General features: G+C 41.0%; 1 protein-coding gene across 6 annotated transcripts in view; it reads right to left on the bottom strand.

Moving 5' to 3' along the window:
• Positions 1 to 18,693, bottom strand: part of EYA1 (EYA transcriptional coactivator and phosphatase 1) — a 174,190-nt gene that overhangs the window by 110,323 nt on the left and 45,174 nt on the right. For 4 of the 6 annotated variants that reach the window (XM_047783772.1, XM_047783770.1, XM_047783766.1 and 1 more), the window contains one exon: positions 16,474 to 16,611. In XM_047783772.1, the coding sequence (XP_047639728.1) occupies positions 16,474 to 16,611 (138 nt within the window). The remainder of the gene's footprint in view (positions 1 to 16,473; positions 16,612 to 18,693) is intronic. The other 2 variants (XM_047783769.1, XM_047783768.1) reach the window with 1 other exon arrangement.

Below are 18,693 nucleotides of genomic sequence, written 5' to 3'. Positions count from 1 at the left end.
CACAGGCCCAGGAGAAGAGGCGTATCTGTGTAGAAGGCAGCCCTGTGCCAGATGCTGATACATGCTTGAACATGGATGCTGTAGGGAAGAAAAAGCAAAGACATGACCAGGAAAAACAGATCTTCTTCCATCAGGATCCCTCCTCGAAGAGTTTCTGCTTGATCCTCTGAGTCTTCACTTACCACTTTAAGTCAGAGAATTAGGCTTCGTAATGAGAATTCATTTACCAAAACCATACAGAAGTATTTTCCTTCCTAGACACCAATGACTCTACATGAAAAGTCACCTCTAAATAAAGAGAACAGAAATATTCTATGACAAACTGTTCTCCATTTTAGGTAATCTTATATCACAAATTCTCCCCAAGTAGAAATAATTCCCCTTTAGAACCCATTCTTTCTCAAAGAGTTTGGCAGAGACTGGTTCAGATGAAGCGCCTATAAAGCCCAATATTATTCTTGGTAGAGTTTGGAATTAAGATCCTCGCCAAGTGGGGTGGCAGTGGGGATACCTTCGTCCTCATTAGTTAAAAGGAAAATCTTACCTGTTTAGTTTAGTACAGTATAAAATCATAGCCACACTTTTTTTTTTTTTTTGGCAGGGAGGGGAAATGGTCATCTCTAGGAAAAATCTAGAAAAATCTTTCCTTTCAGAACATCTGTAAGAGACAAAGTTCTTTTCGTGCCATTGCCTTCCTCTTAAAGTTGAGAACTTTGATATTCCGAATGGGAAGATTGCGTATGTTACTAGAACAAAACAAAAACTGTTCAAGTTAGTTCGTTGACAGCATCTATGGGCACCTCAAATTGGCTTCCTAGGCTCTATGACTACTTTAGAGGGTGTTGTGGACCAAACAAAGTGCGAGTCATGAGTCTGCCCCTTGAGGACAGTTCAAAAATGCACACTCTCCTGAAAACAACCCCAAGAAACATCAGCTTGTGTGACCTATGTGGGCCACATAAGTTCTGAGGTGGAGCTGCTCAGTGAAGGCAATGAAAACAGACACAGAAAATGTCAAGAAGTGTATTCCAGGCATGAGATGAGGATAAACAACCCCAAAGAGACGATCAGAGAGTGGAAGGTATACAGGGAAGTAGGAAGAGAGACGAAGTTGGGTGACAGGAGTTTCTCAATCATTTGTTGAAGAAAAGAATAACAGTTCGGGGAAAGAAATGGCATTCTTTGTTGGAAACACCCAAGAATTGGAAGGCTAAACGTACCAATGTTAGGACACTGGGACACAGGAAATGTTATGATTTTGATTCTCCTGGTAAGCCCTGGAGGAGGTGGGGGACAGCTATTCTAAATGCAAGGATATACTTGGACCTGCAGATGGGGGGCTGGGGTTTGGGTTGGACAGTTGGGGAGGGAGGAGCCGAGGAGAGGAATGGGCTGACCGAGCCGCTTCCTAGAGCTTGCCTATTCACAGCTCATCACAGGCATTGAGGCTGGGCTCCTGCTATCCTGAAAACTCATCTTACTCCTTCTTGTTCTTCTTGTTTAATGCTTCCCTCTATTGCCATCTGCTATCTTGAAGGATGAACTTCTCTCTTCCCAAGAAACTTTCCCTGCTCTGATCTTACCTTCTGGGAACTTGAGCTCACTAATAACTGATACCCTTGTTCTTATTACAGGACTAAACAAACCCTCATTAGCTTTGTTTTCATTCTGATTATAAGGTCCTCAAATTCATGTGTCAGATTTATTCACCTGTCTCACATGGAAAAGGAGAAACTGTGTCTGACTTGTGCCTTTGGAGGGTTTCATGTAGGCTCCCACAGAAGACAGAACTGGTACTTGAGAGATGCAATCCAGGGTGGCAGTGACAACAGAAAGCAGTAAGGATACAACTGTCATAAAGAATCAGGGACAGGAACAGGGGAGTTCCCATTGTGGCTCAGCAGTAATGAACACAACTAGTATCCATGAGGATGTGGGTTCAATCCATGGCCTCACTCAGTGGGCTAAGGATCTGGCATTTGCCACGAGCAGCAGTGTAGGTCGAAGACACAGCTCAGGTCCAGAGCTGTCGTGGCTGTGGTGTAGGTTGGTAGCTGCAGCTCCAGTTTGACTCCTAGACTGGGAACTTTCACATGCTGTGGGTGCAGTCCTAAGAAACAAACAAACAGACAAAAAAGAATCAGGTATAGGAACAGAAACCTTTCCATTATTTCTATTTTTTGTGGTGATGATAGAAGGCTGTTTGGGGTGATGTGAAGACATCAGGAAAGAAAAAGGTCTCAACTTCCTTGTTTGTTCAACATTGAAGAAGACAGTGGGGAAAGGAGAAATAATCAAATAACAATTGTTCATCTCTGATTTAACCTGAAGGATACACACATCACTGGTTTCTTTTATACTAGATGGTGTATAAAGGCTTATCTTTAAAAACTAGATTATAGGCACTATTTTAGATGTAAATTATATGAAGAACATTAAATGCAGGAACTATTAGCACTTTCTGGAAGGATTTGAAATATTTCCGAATTTCCAGAAATAAAATCCAGCAGAGTTTTAAACCAAATAAAATCTTAATTAAACATCATGGATTGTGAACAGCTCATAAAGTCTCACTGATCTAGCTCAGAGATTGGTATATGATGGGTATATTCATGAAAATAAGAGTCTTGCTTGGATAGGAAAAAAAATTTCAAAATCAGAATGCAGTAGCAACCTATGTTTTATGGTATTTTTATTTATTTTTGTATTTGCTGCTTTTTTTTTTTTTTAGGGCCACACCCACAGCATATGGGAAGTTCCCAGGCTAGGGGTTGAATGGGAGCTACAGCTGCCAGCCTATACCACAGTCACAGCAATGCCAGATCTGAGCCATGTCTATGATTTACACCACAGCTCACGGCAAGACTGGATCCTTAACCCACTGAGCGAGGCCAGGGATCAAACCCTCATCCTCATGGATACCAGTCAGATTCGTTTCCACTGAGCCATGATGGGAACTCTTACGGTACATTTATATTTAACGGTTTTCACATCCATTGTCTCAGGTTATTGGTCACATCTGAATGTAAAGCAGGTGAGGCAGGATCCTTGCCACTTTCCAAAAAAGCAGAGAGAATGACAACTTCCTTGTCCAATAATTCCCAGTCAAGGACGGACCATTAGCTCCACTTCCAGATCGCTGTTGACCATTCTACCACATGAAATCCACCCTTTAGATGTTCTGATTCGGTAATGCTGAAAATAATTATATATTGTGAAAAGCGGTATTTTCACTTTTTTATTAAAGTATAGTTGATTTATAATGCTGTATTCATTTCTGATGTACAGCAAAGTGATTCAAGTATATATGTATTTTTTTCATTATACGTTATTACAAGATACTAAATATAGTTCCCTGAGCTATACAGTAGGTCCCTGTTGTTTATCTAGTGTATACATAATTTGTATCTGTTAACTACTTACATGTGGAATCAAAAATAGGATTGGAGTTCCCGTCGTGGCTCAGTGGTTAATGAATCCGACTAGGAACCATGAGGTTGCGGGTTCGATCCCTGGCTTTGCTCAGCGGGTTAAGGATCCGGCGTTGCCGTGACCTGTGGTATAGATTGCAGATGCGGGCTCAGATCCTGAGTTGCTGTGGCTCTGGCGTAGGCCAGCAGCTACAGCTCCGATTGGACCCCTAGCCTGGGAACCTCCATGTGCCATAGGAGCGGCCCCAGAAAAGGCAAAAAGACACACACACACACAAAAAAAGGATATAAATGAACTTATTTACAAAACAGAAAGACTCACAGACAGAGAACACAAATTTATGGTTACCAAAGGGGAAAAGCAGGGAGAGAAATGCGGTATAAATTTTTGGCTACACAAACATCAACGGACACACAAAGGGTAGAGACAAGGGCATCTGAGACATTTCACAAATAAATCTGGCATCAAACAATTTCATTTCTAAAAGACTTCTTCATTGTAACTCTTGAGGCTGCTAAGTCATTTTCAAAGTAAATTACATAAAGGTGTCCAGGCCTAGCATATAGAAAGACTGGCTTTCTTGTCGCCATCAGGGGTTCGTTCCTAGAGGCAAAGAGTAGCGGTCTTGTCAACCGTGACAAACAAGAAACAGTCTTGCCAGAAGACCCGGTGTGGCCACCGAGTCCTATAGGTGCTAAACAATGGTTGTTTAAACGTAAACCAACCCCTCCAACCCTGCATTAATAAATCCTTACTACTTTTTCATAGTTAAGAAGAACCCACTCTATGTTGATTTATGACATAATTTAAAATACGAAATCAAAGTTGTGTGTGTGATTGAACCCGGAGAACCCTGCCCAGCTATAACTTCAAAAAACTTCAAAAAAGAAAAGAAAAGGAAAAAAAGGTAACGTGGAGGTCAAAGGTCTACTTCACAGAGAACAAGGACTCACATTAAAAACCCAAATCCCAGCCAACCTAAGAATGCTGGAACCTGCTGGGGCCTGTCTCTACTTCCCATGTTTTAGAGCATTTTCTAGCACTTACTGGGCAAGCAGGATGCTATTTATCCCTCGTGTATTTTCACAGAGGTCCATTTGCTTTCCTTCCCTGGCCTCTTTGCCACGGGCTATGTCCATCATCGGGCACGATCTATGTGGCAGAAGTCAGCCCAGCTCCCCAGGGAAAAGCCTCTGAAGGCCAGATGGGCTATTGAAAAGCAGTTTTCCCTTTTTCTTATAAAAAGGATTTTAAATGACCAGGTTTTCCTTTTTTACATCAGTTTTTAGATCCCAAAGACCATGTTTCACGAAGGCAATAAAGATTGCAAAGCCTTGAGCGTTATCTTTCTTGATCGATTTCTGTACGTTTTAATAAAAACCAAGTCATATTGACAACACACTGGTATCGATCGCCGATGAATTATCACTCTTACTGGATTTCAAAAGGTTGCCATACAATTTCCAACACCTGTCATGTGAAATAACACAAGATATCAAAGGATCTGCAACAAAATATGACTGTTAAAAAATCAACTTAAGGAAAACAATTCTAGGATTCCAAAAAAAAAAAAAAAGCCACAAAGTAAAACATAAATGTGAATAGACTGGCAAAGCAATTAGGGAGAAATTTTGCTCATCAGTGCAAGCTGCAGTTCACCAATGACAATTCTATCCTGTCATCTTATGCCAGAAAGTACAAATCTCAAAGTGCTTTATCATTAACAGACTATTAAAAAGTTTTAATAGATATTTTCTTAAAACAGTATCTTTGGAGTTTTGCACTTTTCCTTTCAAAAAATAGCCTTTCTTGGGAGTTCCTGTCGTGGTGCAGTGGTTAACAAATCCGACTAGGAACCATGAGGTTTCGGGTTCGATCCCTGCCCTTGCTCAGTGGGTTAACGATCCGGTGTTGCTGTGAGCTGTGGTGTAGTTCACAGATGCGGCTTGGATCCCGCGTTGCTGTGGCTCTGGCGTAGGCCGGCAGCTACATCTCCGATTGGACCCCTAGCCTGGGAACCTCCATATGCCGTGGGAGCAGCCCAAGAAAATGGCAAAAAGACAAAAAATAAAAAAATTTAAAAAATAGCCTTTCTACAGATAACAAAAAAACTTTGCCAAGGGAGTGGAGGGAGAGAGTGGGATGGACTGGGAGTTTGGGGTTAGTAGGTGCAAACTATTACACTTAGAATGGATAAACAATGAGGTCTTACTGTGTAGTACGGGGAACTATATCCAATGTCTTGCAATAGACCATGATGGAAGATAATGTAAGAAGTCATATATATATATGTATGACTGGATCACTTTGCTGCAGAAATTGGCACAGCATTGTAAATCAACTACACTCTACTAAAAATTTACAAAAAACTTTCAGTGCATTTTGCTAAGCAATTTTGAGGTTCAGAAAAGCTAATAAACCGGAACACTGCTGCTATTTATTTGAGAAGCTGGAGACTGGCAGACGAAAGGAAATCAAGGTGGCTGCCCTTACTGGATTATTATTGGATTGTTCCCACTTCATAAGGAGCCCAGATCAGCGAGGTGCAGAGAGCCAAGGAGCTGTCACCCTCCACGTCCTGTTAACCACGCTCAGCCCTTCTTTCTTGTCTCTCTTCACTGGCTGGAACCCCGATCTCTTTAACAGAACCAACAACATTATACACAAAGAGGGCATTCGAATTGAATTGGTGTTATTTTTTCCTTTCAGTAAGAGCAATAAAGCCTCCAAGAAAATAAACAAAGCAGAGTTTCCCCAGCCCTCTGGGTTTCGAGCCTGTGCATCTGTGCGGATCCTCTTATCCATCATGGCGAATCCTGACACCTTCTTGCCACAGAATGACAGGAATGTCCCCACCGTCACTGCTATTCTGGGGCAATAAAACACTTGGAAAGACATGCTATACAACCTCCCTTGATGCTGTCATGCCTCCATCCAGCTCCACATATTCGTGTGAACACAAGGGAAAACTGCTTTTGAACATACTCGACAAAAAAAACCAAGCAATTGGTTTCTTTTTGCTCTTATTTCTGTTGCTTTGGGAGACTGACCTGAGAAAACATTTGTAAGGTTGATGTCAGAGAATGTTTTGCATATGTTCTCTTCCAGGAGTTTTTTTTGTGTGTTTTTTTTTTGTCTTTTTGCCTTTTCTAGGGCCGCTCCCGTGGCGCATGGAGGTTCCCAGCAACGCGGGATCCGAGCCGCATCTGCGACCCACACCACAGCTCATAGCAATGCCAGATCCTTAACCCACTAAGCCAGGACAGGGATCGAACCTGCAACCTCATGGTTTCTAGTCGGATTCGTCAACCACTGCGCCACGATGGGAACTCCTCTTCCAGGAGTTTGATGGTGTCTGGTCTTATATTTAGGTCCTTCAGCCATTTTGGGTTTATTTTGGTGCATGGCATGAGGGTATGTTCTAGTTTCATTGCTTTGCATGCAGCTGTCCAGGTTTCCCAGCAATACTTTCTGAAAAGACTTTTTTCCCATATTATATTCTTACCTCCTTTGTCAAAGATTAATTGACCAAAGGTGTCTGGGTTAACTTCTGGGTTCTCTTTCTGTTCTATTGGTTTGTCTGTTTTGGTACCAGTACCACACTGTCTTGATGACTGTGGCTTTGTAATATTGCCTGAAGTCTGGGAGAGAGATGCCTCCTGCTTGGTTTTTGTTCTTCAGAATTTCTTGGGCAATTCTGGGTGTTTTGTGGTTCCATATAAATTTTTGGATTGTTTTTTATAGTTCTGTGAAAAATGTCATGGGTAATTTGATAGGGATTGCATTGTATCTGTAGATTGCTTTGAGGTATGGATATTTTTACGATATTAATTTTTCCAACCCAGGAGCGTGGAATATCTTTCCATTTCTTTACATCTTCTTTAATTTCCTTGATTACAGTTTTATACTTCTCAGTATATAAGTTCTTTATCTCCTTGGTCAGGTGTATTCCCAGGTATTTGATTTTTTGAGGTGCATTTTTAAAAGGTATTGTATTTCTGTATTCCTTTTCTAATATTTCATTGTTCATATACAGAAATGAGACTGATTTCTGAATGTTAATCTTACATCCTGCTACTCCGCTGAATTTGTTGATCAGTTCAAGTAGTTTCCTGTTGAGTCCTTAGGGTTTTCTATATTTAGTATCATGTCATCTGCATACAATGACAGTTTTACCTCTTCTCTTCCTATTTGGATGCCTTTTATTTCTTTTGTTTGTCTGATTGTGTGGCTAGACTTCAAATATTATGTTGAGTAACAGTGGTGAGAGTGGGCATCCTTGTCTTGTTCAAGATTTTAATGGGGAGGCTTTCAGCTTTTCTCCATTAAGTATTATACTTGCTGTGGGTTTGTCATAAATGGCTTTGATTATGTTAAGGAATGTTCCCTCTATACCCACTTTGGTAAGAGCTTTTATCATGAAGGGATGTTGGACTTTGTCAAATCCTAATCAAACTGACAAGCTTTTGCACAGCAAAGGAAACAAAAAAGAAAACAAAAAACAACTTACAGAATGGGAGAAAATACTTTCAAATGATGCAACTGACAAGGGCCTAATCTCTAGAATATACAAGCAACTTATACAACTCAACAGCAAAAAAGCCAACAACCCAATTGAAAGATGGGCAAAGGACCTGAATAGACATTTCTCCATGGAAGGTATACAGATGGCCAACAAGCACTTGAAACAATGCTCAACATCACTGATTATTAGAGAAATGCAAATCAAAACCACAAGATACCACCTCACACCAGTCAGAATGGCCATCATTAATAGGTCCACGAATAGCAAATGCTGGAGGGGATGTGGAGAAAAGGGAACCCTCCTGCACTGATGGTGGGAATGTAAGCTGGCACAACCATTATGGAGATCAGTATGGAGGTACCTTAGAAAATTATACATAGAACTACCATATGACCCAGCAATCTCACTCTTGGGCATATATCAGGACAGAACTCTCCTTAAAAAAGACACATGCACCCACATGTTCATTGCAGCCCTATTCACAATAGCCAAGACGTGGAATCAACCCAAATGTCCACTCATAGATGACTGGATCAGGAAGATGTGGTATATATACACCGTGGAATACTACTCGGCCATAAAAAAGAACAAAATAACGCCACTTGCAGCAACATGGATGGAACTTGAGACTCTCATCCTGAGTGAATTAACTCAGAAAGAGAAAGACAAATACCGTATGATATCACTTATATCTGGAATATAATATATGACACAAAGGAACCTTTCCACAGAAAAGAAGATCATGGACTTGGAGAATAGACTTGTGGTTGCCAAGGGGAGGAAGAGTGAGTGGGAGGGACTGGGAGCTTGGGGTAAATAGATGCAGAATGTTGCCTTTGGGGTGGATTAGCAATGGGATCCTGCTGTGTAGCACTGGGAACTCTGTCTAGTCACTTATGATGGAACACTTAATGTGAGAAAAAAGAATGTATACATGTATGTGTAACTGGGTCACCATGCTGTGCAGTAGAAAAAATACATATATAAAGAAATAATAAAAAAAAAACAAGCAAGAATTTCATGGCACAAAATTCCAAATTCATTTCCCCAAATGAAGAGAACTACAGTCCTTATCAAACCCAATTTTTCACTTTCACCGTGACATAGACCTCTCCATGCCTAACAAACATTTGTATATTTCAGACCTATTACCAGAGAGTGAAGAAGAAAATATGAGAAAAGACTGTCACCCCCTGCAACTATTACTATGAAAAACCGGGTTTGCCTCAAAGCAAGCTTAACCAGCTAAGAGACCAGACCTGATTTTAACTGCTTTTTGTGTAAAAACCCTTTGTCTTTCCTTACCTCAAACAGACTAAGCAAAATGTCACTGTCCTCCTCTGGCTCAGCCTCAAAATTATAAACACAGTTTCTTATTTTCTGTGGTCCATGGAACTCTAAGTCCACAGGGTAGGATACATTGAGGTAAATGAATGAGGACACAGGCAATAGGTCTGTGTTTTTAAAAAGTTCTAACTAGGAGTTCCCCCTGTGGCACAGTGGGTTAAGAATCCAACTACAGTGGCTTGGGTCACTGTGAAGGCAAGAATTCAGTCCCCAGCCCAGCAGGTTAAAGGGTCTGGCATTGCCGCAACCTTGGTGTGAGTCACAGCTGCAGTTCAGAGTCAGTCCCTGGCCTGGGAACTGTCATGTGCCACAGGTGCAGCTGTTAAAAAAAACAACTAAAAGCTTGATTTCAAGTCAGATGCCTCTTTCACATAAAAGGAGAATAAAATTTGCTCATGATATTCTGTGAAACTGGTCTGTAACTCAAAGGCTGAAACAGTTTCTCTTAAGTGGTTTTCTTGTCTTCCGTGTGTGTATGCACGTGTGTGTGTCAGAGCATGCGTCACACACAGAGTCACATGCTCCCCCCTCCCGTTGACAGTACCTTTTGATTGCCAGCATTGCAAAACGCTATGGACAGGATCTGCACAAGCGACCTAGAAGTTTCCAAGCACCCTTTGTCCATCCACCCACACTGCCTCATTCAGCTCGCTCATTTGCATGTTTGTCAAATGCTGGGTCAAGAAAAACCTCATGCCATCCAACCCTCATGCCATCCAGAAACCCTGAGGCTGACCCTGGGGAGCAGGAAGATGTCAAAAACTAACAGCAAGGAGTTCCCTTCCTCAGGGGTGAAATCTACATTTGTCTACGAACAGAAACATTGTGTCTTTCTCTGCTAAACTTCAGTTTCTCCCTTAATCTTTCACTGGATGTACAAAAGAGATCCAAAGAAAGCAGAAACAGAATTGTCCAGAATCTTGCGGCAAAAGTGAAAGTGAGATTTCCCAGTTCCTGAGGTTTTACTCCATGGGCTTTTAATGTTAGTGCATGTAAAACAAAAATCGCATCCTTGTTTGACTTAAAATAGCATGTGCTGGAATGTACTGGAGCCTAACACAGACACAAGTGCTGAGCACTGGAGCTGGATGCATCCAGAAGGTTCACGTGGACTAAATGAAGGTGCTAAGCCTACAAGGCTAGGCAGTGACAAAATGCCCACAAATTACCAAATAGATCTTTTCTTAAATGTGAAGAAAGGGTTAAAACAAAGTCAAGCCCCATGCGGATGCTGACATTCCACCTCTATCAGGGCAAGGCTGTTCAACAGGCAGCCTGATTCTAGAATGTATACTACTGAGCAAAGTGCAAGAATTCACTGCACCTTTAGTCTAGCCTTCTAAATCTGACAGAAAAAGAGGTGATCATCATAAATTTTCCTGAAATTAATCAGTCCAACATTCCTAATATTTTGAAGTTCTAGTGGCTAAATCTCTGAGTAATTCACCATCAGACCTTATTTATTTATTTATTTATTTAAGGCCACAGGTGCGGCATATGGAAGTTCTCAGGCTAGGAGATGAGTTGGAGCTGCAGCTGTCAGCCACAGCCATGGCCACAGCCATGCCGACTCCAAGCCACGTCTGCGACCTATACCACAGCTCATGGCAACACTAGAGCCTTAACCCACTGAGCAGAGCCAGGGATTGAACCCATATCCTTATGGATACTAGTCAGGTTCCTTTCCGCTGAGCCACAATGGGAATTCCCAGACCTTACATTTTATTTTTTATTTTTGAAAAATTTTAATTACAGTTGATTTACAATATTCTGTCAGTTCTTGCTGCCAGACCTTATATTTTAAAGGTCAAAAGATCCTGGAGAAAGAGCTAGGTAAAATACCCCCAAATCACTAAAATAATACATTCTCATTCCAGGATTCTAAGAATTTTCTAACAGCTGTAAGACTGGTATAAGCAAAAGTCACTCTTCTTCATTAAGGATAACAGAATTTGGAGAATGTTCTAGAAAATTTTATATTTAAAAAAGTATTGAAAAGTCAATAGACTCCCATGACTGGGCACATAAAATCATTTCATACTAATGAAGCATTGTTTTGTTTTGTGTTTTGTCTTTTAGGGCTACACCAGTGGCACATGGAGGTTCCCAGGCTACGGGTTGAATTGGAACTGTAGCCACTGGCCTACACCACAGCTCATGACAATGCCGGATCCTTAACCCACTGAGTGAGGCCAGGCATCAAACCTGCAACCTCATGGTTCCTAGCCAGGTTTGCCAACCACTGAGCCACGATGGGAACTTCCTTTTTTTTTTTTTTTCAGCATTTTTTACAATGCATTTACTATATAAGTAATACATATTAATCAGTTTAATTACTGATCCAAATTTGATCACCAGGCGTCTAGAGCATATTATGTATCATTATCCATCATCATATTATTAGCAAGTTTCAAGTTAACAGAATATTATCTGGCTTGATATATGAAAGTCATATTTTAGATTTTTCTAAGTATGAGTCAAGTGCCATTATAGAAATATCCATGTGAAATAATACCTCATTCATGGAAAATGGGCTCAAAATCCCACTGGAAAGGCCATTCAATCAAAGGATGCATGAAAACACAAAAAGTTTTAGTGGAATATTGTTTCCACTCTTCTCTTTATTCTAATGTTATGCTTATAACTCTGACAGTTAGTCCTCTTAGGAATTTTCTGCTGCATATTCTTTTCATCTGAGAGGAGAGAAAGATAAAACTAATTCTCATGTGCAATATTTCTTGAACTTTCTGAGGTACAGCACCAGCTTTTTCTCCTAACTCTTCCCAGAATGACAATTTAGCAAAATTTAAGACTTATGTATGACTCGGAGTTCCCGTCGTGACTCAGTAGTTAACGAATCTGACTAGTATCTACAAGGACGTTGGTTTGATCCCCGGCCTTGCTCAGTGGGTTAAGGGTTGGACGTTGCCGTGAGCTGTGGTATAGGTCGCAGACGTGGCTCTGATCCCAAGCTGCTGTGGCTGTGGTGTGGGCTGGCATCTGTAGCTCTGATTCGATCCCTGTCCTGGGAACCTCCATATGCAGTGGGTACGACCCTCAAAAGACAAAAGACCAGAAAGAAAAAAGAAAGAAAGAAAGAAAAAAGAGTTACGTATGACTCAAAGAATGAGATGAAAAAAGAAAAGACACAGAGTACAAGTCCCATTTCTTAAAAATTAGTGTTTGATTTTACCAACATAAGATTTGCTATTGACCTACCATAAAAGTTTCTAAATGGTTAAGGCGCTATTCCTCAGCTCATTGTGGATGGTAACCAGGGAGCTACTTGGGGCTCAGACTCAGGAGTCATACATGAAGCCAGGTCATCTCTCTGGACAGTGCTTCACCTGTTTTCTATTGACCTTTTTTTTTTTTCCCTCTTTTTGGGGCATACCTGAGGCATATGAAGCTTCCCAGGCTAGGGGTCCAGTCAGAGCTGTAGCTACTGGCCTGCACCACAGCCACAGCAACATGGGATCCAAACCACGTCTGCGACCTACATCAGAGCTCATGGCAACACCAGATCCTTAACCCACTGAGCAAGGCCAGGGATCATACCCACATCCTCACGGATACTAGTCGGATTTGTTAACCGCTGAGCAACGATGGGAACTCCCTCCTTCTGACCTTTAGGAACCACTTCTCCTCAAGGAGACCTGGATGCTGGGAGGGAAATAGGACCCACCATGGCACCCTATTCATTTCCTTCATAACTCACCCAAGACCCAATAATTGCATTATTATCTGCTTGCCTACGGCCTCTCTCCTTGACACGAATGAAAGCTTTATGGCAAACAGACCTTGTTTGCCTTATGGTCCAGTTCATTACTAAAGCCTCAGACTCTCCAATTCTCTAATGAAGCCGCTTCATCCCTTTTTGTTCTTTTTATCCCTTTATTCAACTGATATTCGGCACATGGAGAAACAGGTCTTCTCCCAGGGTAGCTTTCAAGTTTTGGAGTCAGGCAATTAGCAATAGCCTTCTAACAATAAAAACTATCTGTTGTAAGATAGCTTTAATTTTGTAGCCATCAAACATGTCGAAACTTTACAAGTCAGGCCTTTTGAAACCAAAGGAAAACCAAATATGAAAGGATTAGTGGACCTGGTCCCATAAAATTTTAGCTTCCTGCCCAGGGGAAAAAGTTCTTAAAATGATAAACTGGAAATATGTCTATAAGACATTACTGAAGTTTAAGAAACATATTAGAAATAATAAGACAAAGATGAACACTGCCATGGAAGACAAGAAAAAATGGTTTTTCTTCTCCATTTAAAAAAATACAACAATGAAGTCTTGGACCTTCCAAAATGACAATTTTTAAAGTAAAATATTTATGTGTTCACTCTAATTCACATTCTTTCCTTGTATAAATATATAACGCATCCTCGAAAGAGTTTAAAATACTTTACCTGGCAATTCCACACTTAAATTTACTTGAGGGAAATAATTAAGGATGTGTATAAGATGTTTGAAGCATTGCTCTAGATGTCTAATAACAGAGGGCTTCGTTAAATATGATATGTCTACAAAATTATGCAAACATTAAAACATTAGAATATAATTTATTGATGTGAAAGATGTTTATATTTGTTACTAAAAACAGCATGTTGCTAATTGTCCACCAACGGATAAAAGGACAAAGGAGATACAGATAGAATGGGATACTACCATAAAAGCCACAGAAAAGAATAAAATTTTGTCATTTGCAACAACATGCATGGACCTAGAGGGTATTAAGCCAAGTGCAGTATGTCAGACAGAGGAAGATAAATACTATATGATATCATTTATACATGGAGTCCAAAAAATAAGACAGACCAGTAAATATAACAAGAAAGAAACACAGGTTCCCACTGTGGCTCAGCAGGTTAAGGACCCAACATTGTCTCTGTGAGGATGTGGGTTTGATCCCTGGCTTCACTCAGTGGGTAAGCCCCAGCTGCAGCTCCAATTTGACCCCTGGCCTGGAAACTTCCATATGCTGCAAGTGTGGCTGTAAAAAGACAAGGAAAAAAAAAAAAAAAAAAGAAAGAAAAGGAACAGGGAGTTCCCGTTGTGGCTCAGTGGTTAACGAAACCGACTAGCATCCACGAGGATGTGGGTTTGATCCCTGGCCTTACTCACTGGGTTACGGATCTGGCGTTGTTGTGAGCTGTGGTGTAGGTCACAGACATGCTCAGATCCCTCGTTTCTGTGTTGCTGTGGTTTTGGCATAGGTCGGGGGCTACAGCTCTGATTTGACCCCTAGCCTGGGAACCTCCAGATGCTGCTAGTGTAACCCTAAAAGACAAAAAGACAAAAAAAAAAAAAAAAGGAACACACTCACAGATATAGAAAACAAACTAGTGGTTACCAGTGGGGACAGATAAGGGGGGAGGAAGAACAAAATAGGAATAGAGGATTATAGGTACAAATTATTACATATAAAATAAATAAGCTACGACGATGTATTGTACAACACAGGGGATACAGCAAGTATTTTGTAGTAACTATAAATGAAACACAACATTTAAAAATTGTGAATCACTATGTTATATACCAATAACTTCTATAGTATTTACATCAATAAAAAATATTAAACCAATTTAAAATTTTCTTCAAAAAACAGTAGGTTACAATACTACATTATACAATATAATCCCATAACTCATATCTAGAATATATATCAAAGTGATAACAAATGTATAGGATATTTAATTATAATTATTTTTTGTCTTTTGTCTTTTTGTCTTTTTTGTTGTTGTTGTTGCTATTTCTTGGGCCACTCCCGCGGCATATGGAGGTTCCCAGGCTAGGGGTCCAATCGGAGCTGTAGCCACCGGCCTACGCCAGAGCCACAGCAACGCGGGATCCGAGCCGCGTCTGCAACCTACACCACAGCTCACGGCAACGCCGGATCGTTAACCCACTGAGCAAGGGCAGGGACCGAACCTGCAACCTCATGGTTCCTAGTCGGATTCGTTAACCACTGCGCCACGACGGGAACTCCTAATTATAGTTATTTTTGTTTTGTATTTTCTAACATACTGGCAATAAACAAATTATTAAACAAATTTTTTTTTTCTTGTTCAGCCTCCCCCATGGCATATGAAAGTTCCTGGGCTAAGGATGGCATCGAGCCAGAGCTGCAACCTACACTGTAATGCAGCAATGCCAGATCCTTAACCCACTGTGCCAGACCGGGGATCGGAGCAGTGCCTCCACAGAGACAAGCCGGATCTTGAACCCACTGTGCCACAGCAGGAATTCCAATAAATGAATATTTTTAATGTAATGAAGAATATGATAAAAGATAGAAAAAAGATTAAAAACTACAATAGGAACATCTTCAGTCAAAAAGTAGTGATCAGTGATTTAATTCCACTATAGCTTGCTTGGCCCTATTAAGAGAACCAATGTGATTCATTAAACTGATTTGTCATAAAAACAAAATATTAAGAAAATATTTATGCGGGAACAATTTTCAAGCACTTGACAGGCACATCTGCATGATAATAATCTGCCAATGACAGTAGTGCCTATTCTTGCGACAGCTTTGACAACGAAAGCTTTCAGCTGTCACTCCATATGACTTGCACTTACCTTATGCTTTGTCTATAGTTTCAAAAGTCAGAACTCAAGGATGGGTCCTTGGAAAGCAGTATCTTAAAAGATGGCATCGAATGGCTGTCAAGCTGATCTCCTGGTCTTTGGCAGATCATTATGTCAACACATACCACATACTCTATTGCTAGAGCATGATAATGAAAATGAAGACATCACAGTCCTTTTAGAAAGGCAGATCAGCCACACCAAGGGCCAGCGTTGTCAAGCATGTTATCACACCACAACCTCTTACATCACTGACTTTGCTTTTTTTCATTCTTTTTTTAATTGATAGAAATGAAGGCAGAAAACTTCAACTTCGCAAAGCATTTTAGAGCTTTTTTTTGGAAGAGAAGCTTAGGGATCATCCATTCTAACCCTTGGATGTTATAAATATGGAAATTTAGGTCTGGCGAGTAGGGGAGTAAGGAGTCAAACTTGAGCCAGGGATCTTGCCTCTAAGTCCAGTCCACTTTCACCACCTCATCCACTACTTACACAGAACATAGGGCTCCATTTTAGAAAGAAACTATTATCCAACAGGGTTAATGAAAAGAGCTAAGCCAGTGTGTATACAGACCTTGCATCTGGTAGCTGTATGGTGCCTGTCCAGGTTGAGGGGTACCAAAGCTTGTGCCATAGCTGAGAAATCCTGTCTGTCCAGGTGACTGAGACTGTGACAATCCACCTTCAGTCTTGATGCCTGCCCACAATGCACCTAAATCAGTTAGGGATAGCTTATCTATCTGTTCATATTCAAAAGCTGGTAAATATACAAAAACACACCCCCAACCATTCAGTCACAAACATTTCCCAAAAGTCTCTCAACAACCAAGGGCAGGGATGCTTAGAGCAAAATAGCCTTAACTATAACTTCAACTGAAGGAAAACAACCAGGCCAGGATTCTTAAGGATTTGAACGCCCCTCCCCAGTGTTCCTTTTTGTTGTTTTGTTCTGAATTCCATTTTCTCTCACATTTAACTCCAGTGAATCATGTCTATATTTAGTTCTGTTGTTTTACAAAAGTTTAAGATCTCTATAGTCAAGAAATGGCCATCATTAAATGTGAACTAAATTATTCTAAATGTTGCAATGATGATTTAATGTCAGAATCAAAAAAAAATTTTTTAAGTGATCAGGAGTTCCCACTGTGGCACAGTGGAAACGAATCGACTTGTATCCATGAGGATGCAGGTTTGATTCCCGGCCCCGCTCAGTGGGTTGGGGATGGGGTGTTGCCGTGAGCTGTAGTGTAGGCTGCAGACGTGGCTCAGATCCCGTGTTGCCATGGCTCTGGTGTAGGCCGGCAGATTCTACCCCTGGCCTGGGAACCTCCATATGCCATGGGTGCGGCCCTAAAAAGCAAAAATAGGAGTTCCTGTTGTGGCACACCGGAAACGAATCCGACTAGTATCCATGAAGATACAGGTTCGATACTTGGCCTCGTTCAGAGTCTGGAATCGGGTGTTGCCTGGAGCTGTGGTGTAGGTCTAAGACATGGCTCAGATCCTGCACTACTACTGTGGCTGCGGTGTAGGCTCCAATTTGACCCCTAGCCTGGGAACTTGCATATGCCACAGGTGTGGCCTTAAAAAGCAAAAAAAAAAAAAAAAAAAAAGGCAAAAATAAAACTTTTTAAAAATGTAATCAAGCAGCATCTCAAGCTTCACAGCATTTTTCCGCCAGTTTTTTTCTTTTTCTGCCACAAGCTGATTTTCCTACACAACTCATTTTGAGATCAGAGGTAGCAATATTGGGCACAGGACTCAGTAACAAAGGGGGAAACCTCCCAAATATCCAGATCCTACCAAGAAGTAAGCACAAGGGAAGGAGAAGAGTAAAGAACTCAATCCTGCAGGACAGCACAGTGATCTATAAACAGCAGAGAGAGGTTGACCAGTAGGTCCCTTTTTATCCCCTGTACTTGTAAGTATTTATTCAAACATAATTGTTTTAAGTGTAACCTCAAGTAGGCTTTCTTTTTATCATATCATAACATAAAAATAATGTATGTGTGGCCCCCACTACTTCCCAATGTGCCAGGCTGACATCCTAATTTCAGGGCTTGGGTTTGGCAATACTGTTTTACAGGGCTCAGCCCTGGATCATAATTAAAGACAGACATGAAAGTTAACAACCGTCCTTAATTCCCACAGAAGGAGGGGAGGAAAATTTCTGCCAAAGGAATTCACATTTTTGAATAATTTTACTTTGCACTTAAGATAAATAGTATCTTTGGGATCTAGAATACACAGTAGTCTCACTGTTTATTTCCATTTTAGGGGAATTTCATCAGCAGAGTGAAGTTAGGTAACTTTCCTAAGGCACTGGAAGAATCTGACTCTTGGCTGAGAGAGCCCATTCTAATTCCTGAAGTGTCTCTGAATAACCTCATCATGGCTTTTCATTTAAGTCTTAACATAACCTCAGCATTTAAAAAATGTGACTTTCCCTGTACAGGCAATCCTGAACCAATGAATGACCCCCACTTATAAATGGCTGCTGGAAAAACAACTGCCCAAGACAGGTGGTTGAATGGCTCTAGAAACCCCCTTCCTCATCTGTGCTGTCACAATACAGATGTTCCTCCTCCTCTCTATATTGCTATAATGATCTGCTTCCAGTCTTCGCCTGGACCACCTCTGTTTTTAGCCTGGAGGCTTAGGATGGGAATCTTTGTGATCAGAACAGGTAAAGAAAAACAGGAAGAGGTAGAAAATGCCCAAGGCGACATCGTTGGTGTCTCTATGGCTTCCACCCACTCATCCCACTGGCCGACTCCACGCAGATGCAGCGAGG

Source organism: Phacochoerus africanus, chromosome 6, assembly GCF_016906955.1.
Source record: "Phacochoerus africanus isolate WHEZ1 chromosome 6, ROS_Pafr_v1, whole genome shotgun sequence".
Lineage (NCBI taxonomy): Eukaryota > Metazoa > Chordata > Mammalia > Artiodactyla > Suidae > Phacochoerus > Phacochoerus africanus.
The sequence above is the reverse complement of the archived record's forward strand: the minus strand, read 5'-3'. Positions and strand labels throughout refer to the sequence as shown.